Consider the following 12,789-nt stretch of genomic DNA (forward strand, 5'->3'; position numbering starts at 1 on the left):
CATGTCAAGAATCACTGCAGATAGCACCAACTTCAGATCTGTGTGAGCATTAAATTAGATGACATCTGTGTCCTGGATAGCTTTGATCCCAGGACCTATCACAATGGACAAACACTTTCCAGAAAATTAGAACTTCTCTTCTCTCTGAAAGGTTAGGATGGATGTTAACAGAAACTCTTTGACCACTGGGAATACATTGTTATCTGCATAGGAGAGAGCACAGATGTACTTGAACACATCTCAATTTGTATGAGTCAAATCAAATTTTAACAAAAATGTTGCCTGGGACCACTTGTTCAAAAAAATTGTTCCTGGCGAATTACTGTGTTCCTGAATGCTATTTCTTATTAAACTATTTTTCCAAAATCATTTAACCAAAGCTTTGGTAGACAAACCTGGGATTTAATCCCATTTCTAGTGCTTTTCTGGAAAAAGAAAAAAAAAAGATCTTTGGGCAAGTAATTTAACCTCGATGGGCCTCAGGGTCACTTAGTAAAATAGGAAGAAGAATATCTACCTCGGTGGAATAAATGAGTTAACATTTATAAAAGTGCCTGGTCCATGGTAGGCACACCATAGGCTTTACTTTCAGATTCATTTTATTTTTTAGTGAAATAAGCAGCAGAAGAAAACTCTGGCTTGACTTCAGCACCATGTCATTAAAGTCAGCGCCCATAGCTTGCTGTTCTGTTAAGTAATTGCTCTTTGATGGTCTTGGCTACATTCATGCTTGTAGAACCTTTCCATGGTTAAAACACACGCATAACATGGGGAAAACTTAAAGTGGTTGAAGCTTTTCATTTTGGTTCTGAAACAGAGTTTCTGTTTCCCTTAGGTTTGAAAATGCATAACCTGGGTATCTTTGTTTTCAGATATCAAAAGTACCTTGAATTCCCTTGGTTCAGATATTGAAAATATAGGCGAGCAGATTCCGATTCAGGATAAGCTGTCCAATTTCATGGGTTACATTAATGACACTGAAACTTACGTCCACCGAAATTTACCCACATTGGAGGAGTATGATTCATTCAGGTGAGTGCCCCACCCCCCGGAGCCGGCAAGCTAGGGGGCGAAACTTGCTCTGGAACAGGGTAGAAATCAGACATGATAACCAGGATCATCTTGTGAGAGAAGACTGTACAAAGAGCACATAACCTGGTATGTGTTAACCCTACTTTATGTTTATTTAATAAGTTGGAGTGCTCGCTTTAGCAGCACCTATGGTAAAATTGGAACGATACAAGGAAGATGAGCATGACCCCTGCACAAGGATGGCATGCAAATTCATGAAGTATTATGTATATTTTTAAAAACTGAAGACTGGAAGTTCTTGAGCCAAGAAGTCAATAATTTGCGATTTTGATGTCATTAATGGCTTTTAGAATCTTCGTTATAACTATCTAACGTGTGTAAAAGGATTTCAAAGCCTAAAAGGAATTAAGGAGGGCATTTGGATAATATTCTTTTCATTGTCTTATAAAATCAACACATCAAGGTTGGTTCTTAGAGAAAGAACATCCTTGAAATGAGTAAATTGCTCGAGAGCTCAGGTAAGCAGTGCGGTCCTCAGCTGTGGATTGCCCCATTAGAAAATGTTAGCCAGTGGGGTTTGGCTTTGGAGACGACAGTGGACATCTCAGGGAGGAGCGCTAGGGAGTGGTGGACCTACAGACCTGAGTTACTTCAAGGACCATGTGACATGTAAGATGTGCTCTCCCTCTGAAAGGCTCAGCCCCACCACCTGTCACTTTCAGAATCATTCTTACTGCCCAAACTCATGGAGATTCCAGAGACTTCCATTCCTGTTCAGGTATTTACTATGCAAGAACCCAAGATAAATAATAAAATAATAACAATAATTGCTAGCAATTCAGGAACAGTTACGGCCTGCCCTCCAAAGCACTGTACACATGACATCTCATTTAATACTCAAAAAAAAAAAAAACCCAAAAAACAAAAAACTGCAGGGTTCTGTTCTATTTGTAACCTTGTTTCATACATGAGGAACTTGAGGCTCAGAGGAGTGGAATAACCTTCACAAGGTCAGTGGCAATGTTTGCGAGGTGGGTTTTCAGCCCCCATCTGACTATGCTCTCAATTATTGCCCTGTAATCAGTAAGCCATTTTCCTACCGTGTGGCTAGGTCACCCCAGCAGGTGTCAGGACAAACATAAGACCGACACTTTCTCAATGAATTTACAATCTCATTAGTGGTTAGTCTCACAAATGAAAAGAATGATACAATTATCTGTCTACACGTCGGCTCCCCCTGCCCTAGAAACTAAAAGCTTATTTTTAAAGGAAATTTAACCAAGCAGATGAAGCACACATTAACCGTGAAAGATTTCCGAGGCCAGGATCCATGGCTTGTTTAATTTGGCGTCCCCAGTATCTGGAACAAAAAGCCAAAGAGTAGGTGCAGGTGGCTATTACAATTATTGAGATTGCTCTTAATTTAATGAAAAGCTTCAGTGGCAGCTTTTGTTGCAGAAGTAAATTCTTTATTTTTTAGTGTTTTAGCGGTTGGGAAGCATTTCTACCCTTGAATGCCCCTCAGCTGCTGGAAAAGGTTGTTGTACATTCCGGGAAAGCCAGTAAGACCTAACTGAGGACCCATCATCCTAAAATGTCTCACAGGACCATTACAAAATTGAGGTTTGCATTCTGCAGGCACTTGATTTAGGATGCTGGTAAATTCTAAAATATTCAGTGCACTCCCCGTGTAGAGTTTCTGGTTCAGCAAAGAACACAATGCCCCCCTCCCCAATTATTCCTGCAACCCCAAAGCATTTTAGAGAAAGACCAGGGAAAAGAAGGGGTCTGAAGGGGTACGGTGATCGGTAGCTTTGGAGAACTTGAGTAGACCCTGCTCAGGAGCCCCACGGAAATGAAGCAAAGGAAGGAAGCAGTAGTCTCCCGACCAATGAGCAAGACAGAGCTCTTCAAAACCAAGATAAAAATTAAGGTCTCCTGCTGGTTGGGCTGGAGGACTAGGGATGGGAAGGGGTCTTGTCACTACAGGGTCACTCTCGGAGGCATTAACAGGGGAATCGGATATTTGATTGCCCAGTGTTACCCTACGGCTCCAGCCCCAGCCCGACAGCTTCTGCGTTATCATATCAACCTCTTTTGTGTCTAATAACACTGTGCTTGCTTCACCAGGTGGCTGGGTGGCCTGGTTGTCTGCTCTTTGCTGACACTCATGGTGGTTTTTTATTACCTGGGCTTGATTTGTGGCATGTGCGGCTATAACCGGAATGCCTCCCCGACCCGACGAGGCTGCGTCTCGAACACCGGGGGCATCTTCCTCATGGCGTGAGTGTTTGCTCTTCCTTGTCACGTGGGGGGTGGAAATGCAGGGAGAAGAGCAGATGACATGAAGCCGGTGGCCTCTGGGCTGAGCGTTCTGGGTTCCAGCGGAGGAGGCGTCCTGGTGTGATTGTACTTCTTTCGGTGTGGGAGATGCCACCACGCGGACAAGAGTAAAAGAAAACTCTAAATTGTTAGCACTTCGATAGACAAGCATAAACACAGTGTCTGTATATGGTGGGCTCCTCGGTAGCGAAACTATTTATAAGCTTGCCATCCTGATTCCCATTGTATTTTCTCTCTCTCCCTCCTTCCCTCTCTTCCCTCCATCCATCCGTTTATTCACCAGAAACTCGCTGAGGATTGACCTGGTCTCAGACACTGTTCTCTGTGGTCAGCAGTATCATTAGCTTGTTTACTTTGAAACTCTGGAGATGATTTAGCAAAGGGATTGCCGAGCCAGCACCCTTAGGATTTAGACATGGAGCCTAAATCAGTGATAAGAGCAGGTGCGGGTCCAGCGTGGAGCAATCGTGCCTGCTTCCAAGACATTCATATTCAAGTTCGTAGTTTTGAAACAAACAACAAGCAAAAAACCTTTACTCTACCAGGGTGGGACAAAGCACAGAGCACGAGCTGGATGTGACTGCAGATGGGGCCAGAAATGTCAAGTAGGAGGCAGAGGTAGAAGCTTTGAATGCGTCCCAGAGAGGAAGCTGTGTGGCTTCCAAGTTGACATCTTCTTTTCCAGTCCGTACCTCAAGAATCAGCGGCAGGGAGCGTGATGGGGGCTCAAGAGGAAGGTAAAGGTTTAGAACAAGTCCCTGGAGCAATGGAGACTCAAAACCTCAGCCACGCTCTCATTTCTCTTACGTCACTAGTACCAGGCTGCGAGAAGCAAGCAGCAAGTGTCCTGCATTAATGTGCTTTTCCAAACATTGGGTCGCTACAATAATTAATCAGACTTATGAGCTATGATGGTATGGCCTTTCCGTCAAACCTGTAGCCTCTGGTGTGGTACGAGGCTTTCTTAGCATTAATGCAACACAAGAGTCTTTGGGGTTTTCTGTTTGTTTGTTTTGTTTTGGGTTTTTTTTTTGGTGCCAAAAAAGGTGGTTTTATTAAAGCATGGGGACAGGACCTGTGGGCAGAAAGAACTGCACCGCGGGCTCAGTTGTCTTACAAACAACCTTAAAGCTAACAACATGGGAGTCTGCCAAAATTGGACAAAACTGAACAGAACTCCGTGCATGGAAAAGCCTATTTGCTCACATGCTTACACTTAAGAAATTAACCCAGCGAAAAAGAGTATATTGCCCTGTCTTTTTGTTTCCATGTACACAGTTACAGATAGAAAATGAGTTTAATGTTCAGATTTTACCAATCCTGGTACTTGGCTGTTTTGTCAGTGTTTCGACGGTGAATCTATAGATCACATCTTTTTTTTTTTTTTAAGATTTTATTTATTTGCGAGAGAGAGAATGAGATAGAGAGAGCATGAGAGGGAGGAGGGTCAGAGGGAGAAGCAGACTCCCTGCTGAGCAGGGAGCCTGATGTGGGACTCGATCCCGGGACTCCAGGATCATGACCTGAGCCGAAGGCAGTCGCTTAACCAACTGAGCCCAGGCGCCCTAGATCACATCTTTTTAACTGCTTGACGGGAGGGAGTACATTGCTCTGAATGGGTGCACTTATGGTAAAATTCTATTTGCACATTTTTAAGGGACAAAACCAAAATATGTGCTGTCTAGCTTCAAAGAAAAAAGAAACAGGGGAGTCATGAGCCATTGGAGGGAGGCTAAAATTACTTCAGTTTGGGTATAACTCTCACCTCTGTAGACTAAGGAATCTCTAAAGAGACAAAGTCACACAGAAGCCCATGGCTTGGGAGCACTGGGCTTTATTACACCGTAGGAAAAATGCTGATCAGATGCATTTCAGGTGGCTTGCAGCCTAAGGGTGGCTGTGGGCCCCGTAAGGCGACACCCATCACTCAGCCTGGAATTCGAGTTTGGCAGGCTCTTCCATCTCCTAAAACATCTGATATACAACTGGATAATTGTAAAGGGGGAAAACAGTAGAGGTGTAGTCAGTCTAGTCAAACCAATTAGAAGAATGTAATTTCTTCTAAAAAACCGTTTATTTGCCTGTAGGAATTAGAAAGAGTATATTTTGTTCAGCCGTAACCACAAGACCACCTGTTCTTAAAAACAGTGACACCATCTGTTGAAGAGCATGGTCTCTTCAAAAACCAACAAAGAATCCTTATCTCCCCGGGGACTCCTAGTGAAAGATCAGGGGGGAAGGAGAGGCAGAAAGCCCTGACTCTGCTCTGATCCTTGTGTCTCCTGAGGGTCCAGGGAGCATATTAGGGACCTGATGGGATACAGCAGGGGGCATACATCTGTCTCTAGGGCCCAGGGAAGGTCTCCCCGGAGGGAAGGAGACGTCACCCAGGCAGCTAGAAAACCATCTCTTGTACTGATGCCCACTGTGAAGCTTCCAGTTTTATCTCTTGAAAACTGTGCTCAGATTATCCGGAGTTTTGAAGAGGAGCTAATACTCGGTGTGGCCGTGGGTGTCACAAAATGGGCCACATGGGTGGCAGGTCATCGGTCATAGTTCAGAAAGCAGTTTGTCAGGTGGGATCAGGGGCCCTAAAAACCCAAGAACTCCCTTGGCCAAGTCATTCCCATTCTAGGGGATCCATTATAAGGAAGTAGGACCCAACTATGGACAAAGCATCACAAGCAGTGTTTCTGTACTTTTAGTTATAATCTTGAGGCACGGGGAATGGCACCAATGTCAGCCACCAAGGAGTGGGAGATCCTGGGGTCACTGATATGGAACGAGGTTGTCTACCCTGCATGGTTGACCAGAGTCCTGAAGATGTTTGACTGGGGCTCCCAAGATTATGCACATGTCACTCTCCTAACTGTGTGGATCAGGAGTCAGCACACGCTTCTATAAAGGTCCAGATAATAAATATTTTTGCTTCTGCTGACCACAGACGATCTTTGTTGCCTGTTATTTTTCTTGTTCTTGTTTTACTTCTCCTCCTCCTTCTTCTTTCCAACACTTTGAGCACCATTAGCTATTCTTATCTGAGTGACAGGCCTCAGCCTTATCTAGATAGAAGCATATTTAAGAAACAGAGGCTGGAAATGCTAACAGTAAGCTCTGGAGAGTAGCCGTGTTGATTTGTAGTGTTCTATGGAAGGTTTGGATGATTTTTGTAACTCTAACGCACACGCATGCTTCGGCACCCGGTTAAAACCATGGTGACTGGCTTACGCTCCACAATGTTCCTCTTCCTTATACGCTCCCTGACTCCCAAGCCTTTTAGGTCAGAGAAATTCAGGCTGACAGAGGCCCCTGCAGTGAACATATCTTGCTATTTATTTCAGCCAAACCAGGCAAATATTGGTAATTATGCCTTAAGTGCGTCGATTGGGCGGAATTGTGCCCTTAGGAAGGGAGGCTGTTGTTTCTAAGTCCTTCAGCCTGCGCACTTCGAGGGTCCTTCCTGCTTGTACCAGTGATGGTACAATCACCGCTGATGATCTGGCCAGTCCACCGAGACGGAGTCAAGAGTCTGCTCTGTCCGCCTCTACACCCTAGTAACTGAGCACCCTAGAGAAAAGTCACACAAGGGGGCACATTGGCATCCCTACAAAATTATGATCCCCTCCTCAAATGGATCCTTCAGAGCCCTACAAGTTTCTTCCTTCCTTCCCTCCTCACTTCCTTCCTTCCTTCCCTCCCTCCCCCACTTCCTTCTTTCCTTCCTTCCTTCCCTCCCCCACTTGCTTCCTTCCTGCTTCCTTCCTTCCCTCCCTCCCCCAATTCCTTCCTTCCTTCCTTCCTTTCCTCTCTTCCTTCCTTTCCTCCCTCCTCCTTCCCTCCCTCCCTTCCTTCGGCAGTGGCTTTTTCCACTCTGATGCATCCATCCTCCTCATTTCCCCCTCTCTTAGCAGAAGGCTTTACCCCCTTCTTCACAGAGGATATAAAAGGTATCATACACCTTCTGCAAACTCCAGCTCCCCTGTGTCCAGAGGGTGCAGAGGGGTGTCTCCCTTCGGGCCGTCCCACCTGCTGCTCCCTGAGCACTGCCCCGAGGGTGAGTGTGCCGTGGACCAGCCTTCCCTCTCCGGTGTCCTCCTTCTCTTCCCCTCTCCTAGCCTTGCTTCTCAACCCTTAAACACGGTCTGCTCTCTCCCCTCTTTAAACAGGACAACAGAAAACTTCCCAACATCACTTCTTCCCTCTCACTCCCCTCCCTGCACAGACAACTGGAAATAATGATGCTTGCTGCCTGTGTCCTTATCTCCCCGCCCTGCCCTCGGGTCAGCAGTGACCTCGAGGCTTCCAGCCCCGGGACTTCCTGTAGCTGCCCCACCCCGAATGTGCCCTCCCCGCGGTGACAGGGTCCCCTGCGCACTCCCTCCCCCTGCAGACACGCCTTGGTTTTCCCTTCCAGCACGGGAGCCTAGTGCTTTCCTTCCCACACAGCAACCTTCCCTGGCGGCCTTGGTCGCCGGCTGCCCTCCAGCAAGCGGCACAGTCCCCCAGGCCCCACCCCGGGCTGCCTCTCCCTGCCATCCCAGTCCCAGGGGCCAGTGGTCACTTCTAAGCAGCTGATTGCCTCGTGCCAGCCCGTAGCCCAGACATGTGCGCTCCACCCCCAGCCGGCTCCCCTCCGGCACCCCCAGGGCCATGTCTCACGGGAGCAGGCCCAGATCCCACCTGCTCTTCCCTCCCCGAGCACCAGTGTCTCCTTTCCCTGCTGACAAGCCCTGGCATCACCCTGGGCCCTTCCTCGCCTTCTCTCGGGCAGAATCTCCAGCACATCCTGCTGTGTCCATCTCCTGTGTCCCATCTCTTCTGTCCCCTGCCTCCAGCCACATCAGCCCACCACCCCAGGACCGACAGCAGCCTCCTCAGTGGTAGCCCTGGCCACGCGGGCCTCTGTCCATCCTGTCCTGCACGCTCTGCCAAGAATGTTCTTCCTCGGAGAGAAAGGGGGTTATGTTCCTCCCGTGCTTCTAGGCCCTCAGCAGCCTCCCCTTCCTGGACCAGCCGGGCCCTGTCCCGTGCACCCCTGCCTGCCTCTGGAGCTCATGCCACTCAGCCCTCCCTCTGCATGCAGAGCCACGTTGGCCCCCACAGACTCCCAAGGGTGCAATTCCTGCCTCGGAACCTCCCCACTCACCGTGTCCCCTGCAGAAGGCCAGGTTCACTCTCCTGACCTCAGAGGCCATGACGGAACCACCGTGCGTGCTGGGCTGCAAGGAGACCAGTGTTCCCTAAATATATGCCTGGGACTGAAAGGTCACAGTGCTTACGGCTTCCTGTCTCCGCTCCGGAGCAGGGGGCTTGCTTAACCTGCACAAAGCAAAGACTCTAGGTCGCTTTCCTACACTGCATAGGTAGGACTCGTAAGTACTGGTAGGTAATATTGGATCCGTAGTTTTGTTTTTGTTTTTTAACCAAACTTGGGGCTTGAACTCACGACCCCGAGATCAAGAGTCACACGCTCTACCAAGGGAGCCAACCAGGCGCCCGTGAATGTTGAGTAAGTTACTGTAGAATTCCAAACCTCATTTCTGTTTTGTTTCCAGCGGGGTTGGCGTCAGTTTCCTCTTCTGCTGGGTACTGATGGCCATCGTGGTTCTCACGTTTGTCATCGGTGGAAACATGGAAAAACTGGTCTGCGAGCCTTACAAAAACAGGAAGTTATTCCAGGTAAGGATGGCTTCCAGTCCCCACGGCAGAAAGGGCTTGAGTGGAAATTTCGATTTCCCCATATCTAGTGGGGGCAGAAAGATGAGCATTTTGGCTTTTATTCAGTGCGTGAAGATTCCTTCTATTCGTCAGAGTAAAAGGAAAAAAACATGGTAAAGTACTGTTTTTCGAATGTCAGGTGAACCAACCACCAGCAGTTGAGGCCTGCGGGTCAGTGTGGATTGTAATAAGCAGGGGAAGAAAATTCCCAAGGAGGGGTAACCCAGGAGGCTTCTGACCTTTTAAAGAGGTTCTCAAATGATGGTTGCCCACGCAGATGCTTTGAGGCCTTCAATGTGAAGTGAAAGACATGGAAAAATTCCACGCCTCGTGGCCGAGTGTCGTCCCCGGTGGATGCCCCGGTGGATGTCTGACGAGGCCGTTGGAAATGAGTTCAGGCTCCACCTTCTCCCTCTGAAACCGAGTCCCGTGGACTCGACGGGACCACCTACCTCTCAGTTCAGTGTCACTAATTAATGAGGCAGCTTGGGTCTGGGTGGCGCTCTCGTCACTCTGGCTTTCCAGTGCTTTTCTCCAGGTTCTGGTTTTTAAAATATATTTCTGTTTTCCTGTTTTATCGTATATGCCTTTTCGCTTCAAATCTGTTACAAAATTTGGTGAGTGACTACAAAGGTAACCAGTTGTCTTAGTATTTTAATTATTCAGTTGAGGAAAATTGAATTGGGAGTGTTGATGTGTTAAATTATGTCCATTTGGCCTCTTGATAAAAAATAATAGTGATACATCAAACCAGACTTCATTATCTCCCGTGCTGCGTTAAATTGCTAAAGAGGAATTCTTAAAAATATATATATATAGGGGATTTTCTTTTTAAAGATTTATCTATTTATTTGAGAGAGAGAGAGAGCATGAGCACTAGCAGGAGGGGCAGAGGCAGGGAAAGAGAATCCCAAGCAGAGTCTATGCTGAGCACTGAGCCGGACGCAGAGCTTGATCTCATGACCCTGAGATCATGACCTGAGCCGAAACCAAGAGTCAGCTGCTTAACCGACTGTGCCACCCGGGTGCCCCAAAATAGGGGATATTTTGAAACCATTTACATTCCTCGGGCACATATACGATCACGCACTAATGAGCTCGTCTTAATTTTATGATACATATGACATATTAGCCATCTTCAATATATGATATTAAGTGAAAGAGTATGCACGTTTTAATTCATTTTGTCTAGAGAAAAGTAGCAAAGAGGTGGACCAACTGCTTTATGGCTTTCTACTGGCTACTCTGAATCGAGTTGTCAGTTCTCCCATTTCTAATGTACTTGTCTTACTAAGAGAGGTGTTCTCCAAAAGAAGTAGTTCAGTAATTCTTATTGATCTACCCAGTGGACAATTTATTCCAATCACACTATTATTTTCCCATTTTATTTATTTATTTATTTATTTTTAAAGATTTTATTTATTTATTTGACAGAGAGAGACACAGTGAGAGAGGGAACACCAGCAGGGGGAGTGGGAGAGGGAGAAGCAGGCTTCCCACTGAGTAGGGAACCTGATGTGGGGCTTGATCCCAGGACCCTGGGATCATGACCTGAGCTGAAGGCAGATGCTTAACGACTGAGCCACCCAGGCGCCCCATTATTTTCCCATTTTAAATTGGAAACCAATGAAGAGAACCATGATCTGAAAATCCCCAAAATATATTTAACAGAATATTTATTTTATTATATGTATGTGTATTAGTGTAAGAGTATCTCTTTTAAAAAAAGCTTTTTTCAATTTGTTCTAGATTTTGGACACACCATATTTACTAAATGAGAATTGGAAATACTATCTCTCTGGCATGGTGTTTAACAACCCGGATATTAATCTCACTTTTGAACAAGTTTACAGGTAGACTTAATGGCATTATGCATTTTTCGGCTACTGAAAATGTTGTTGTTCCAGAATGAGAATTTTGCTTTCAAAGTGTCTTTAAGCTTGATAAGACCAGCTATTCTCTAGTCTTTGCAAGGAAGTGGTAAAAATAAGACCAAAAAGAGCATCCTTCCCCTGAAAGCCTTCTAGATTTTGGCGTGGTGATGTCTCAAGGTCCCCCTGTCCGGTATGCACTAGACCTTGCTGGTTAAGGTGACCTTAAGATGCATTAATGAGACCCTTTGAAAACTCTTTGTACGGCAATCACGCCACCCCAAGTAAATGCTATATAAGAAGAAGTTAGCAGATGGGTCCAAATCTCAGACATGCTAATTAATAGTGAAGCAGCTGACTGACAGGCTCCAGTCTTGGCTGTACCATCAGGGAGCAGGCCTTGGTGACTTTGGGCAGTTTTACTTCCTCCCTGCTCAATACAGTTCAGAGGCTCCCCTAGCAGAGATAGCAAATGAGTGGCCTTCGTGGTAGCCCTTGGTAGTCAGCCCTTGGTGGTCTTGCTCATAGCCAGAAGAGTCTCAGGATCCTTCTCCACAGCATGTTGTAGGCAGACGTTATCGATTGATTGGAGTCTCTGGGAATGATTAAACCATCTTTGGGCTGAAAAGACAAAGCCGATCTTCTTGGCCCAGCCTGCCAGCTCTTTGTGCCCCTGGCTCCTGCAGAATTCTGCAGCCTACCCCTGGTGGCTAGTGTATCTAGTTCTCTGTTCCAACAACACCAGCTGACTGGGGATTCCCTGGAGAGGAGTATCACTCCTCCTAGGGCTGTGGGAAAGTGGCTTCTCCCAGGCATCCCTCGGGGCTAGAGGGCTTTCGCTGCTGGACAAGGAAGAGGCGCCCCCGGGAAGTGCCCGTCCCAGTGGCAGGGACATGCATCAGATGAGCTTGCTCTTCTTAGCTCAGTCAAGGAGGCATTTTGCACATTTTAGAGAAGCACAGAGAGGTGAGGCCAAGTTAGGTGTACTGACTGTCTGGATATAGGTGTGGCCCCCTTCCCTATCTCCATCCTGCCCTTAAAATATACATCCAACCATTTGTTTGGTAAGTGAAGCTCAGCCCTGGAAATATGGAGGCAGGTGGTCTGGCAGGGGTTTGATAGAATCTTTTAATAAAGCCCATGATATGCTCTGTAACACACCTCTTTCTAGCAGGTGGTGTCCTTTTTTGTTTGTTTTTTATGAGAATTTATTTCTTCCCAAGTTGTGAACTTGTTATCCCTCACAGCAGTAGAAAAAACACAAAGGAGACAGAAAGAAGGATGCTTTACCAGTCTTACTGTATCTGTTCCGAAGATGGGACATTGAGTAAAGCAGGGAACAAAGTCCCGAATTGTAGGCGCGTGGGGGTGGGAGGGGTGGTGACCTCCTGCATCGGCACTCAGAAGCCGCTTCTCTGCACCCAGATTTAAACAAAACTAAAGATAAACAGTGAACCTTTCTCTCCATCCTTAGCGGGGGACAGAGATAGACACAGCTGCCTTTCTGGATCGTGATTTCTCTCTTTATTCCCACAGCGACTGCAAAGAAAATAAGGGCATCTATACCACACTTAAGCTAGAGAACAGCTACAATATCAGTGAGCATCTCAACTTTCAAGAGGTAAGGAATTAGAGCCAATCAGGAAAGGGATGTATGTCTTTAGTAAAGCCAGTTGCCTTTTTCTTTTTCTTCATCGAGGTGAAATTCACATAAGATAAAATTCACCATCTGAAAGTGACATTTAGAATGCTCACAAGGTCGTGCAACTCTCACTTCTGTCTAACTCCAGATCATTTTCATCACCCCCCAACCCGTTGTCTTTCT

At 46.6% G+C, this 12,789-nt stretch overlaps 1 protein-coding gene and 1 non-coding gene across 2 annotated transcripts in view; both read left to right on the forward strand.

The window, feature by feature from the left end:
- The window catches only part of PROM1 (prominin 1), a 106,898-nt gene that overhangs the window by 79,234 nt on the left and 14,875 nt on the right, over positions 1 to 12,789 (forward strand). The window contains exons 12-16 of the mRNA XM_035005265.1: positions 873 to 1,032; positions 3,163 to 3,315; positions 8,931 to 9,054; positions 10,843 to 10,946; positions 12,501 to 12,585. Of these exons, the coding sequence (XP_034861156.1) occupies positions 873 to 1,032; positions 3,163 to 3,315; positions 8,931 to 9,054; positions 10,843 to 10,946; positions 12,501 to 12,585 (626 nt within the window). The remainder of the gene's footprint in view (positions 1 to 872; positions 1,033 to 3,162; positions 3,316 to 8,930; positions 9,055 to 10,842; positions 10,947 to 12,500; positions 12,586 to 12,789) is intronic.
- On the forward strand, positions 1,200 to 1,306 carry LOC118010909. Its single transcript, XR_004679332.1, has one exon. It is a non-coding gene; the product is annotated as a U6 spliceosomal RNA (small nuclear RNA).

This window comes from Mirounga leonina, unplaced genomic scaffold (genome assembly GCF_011800145.1).
Source record: "Mirounga leonina isolate KUSES-001 unplaced genomic scaffold, KU_Mleo_1.0 Mir_129, whole genome shotgun sequence".
NCBI classification, from domain to species: domain Eukaryota; kingdom Metazoa; phylum Chordata; class Mammalia; order Carnivora; family Phocidae; genus Mirounga; species Mirounga leonina.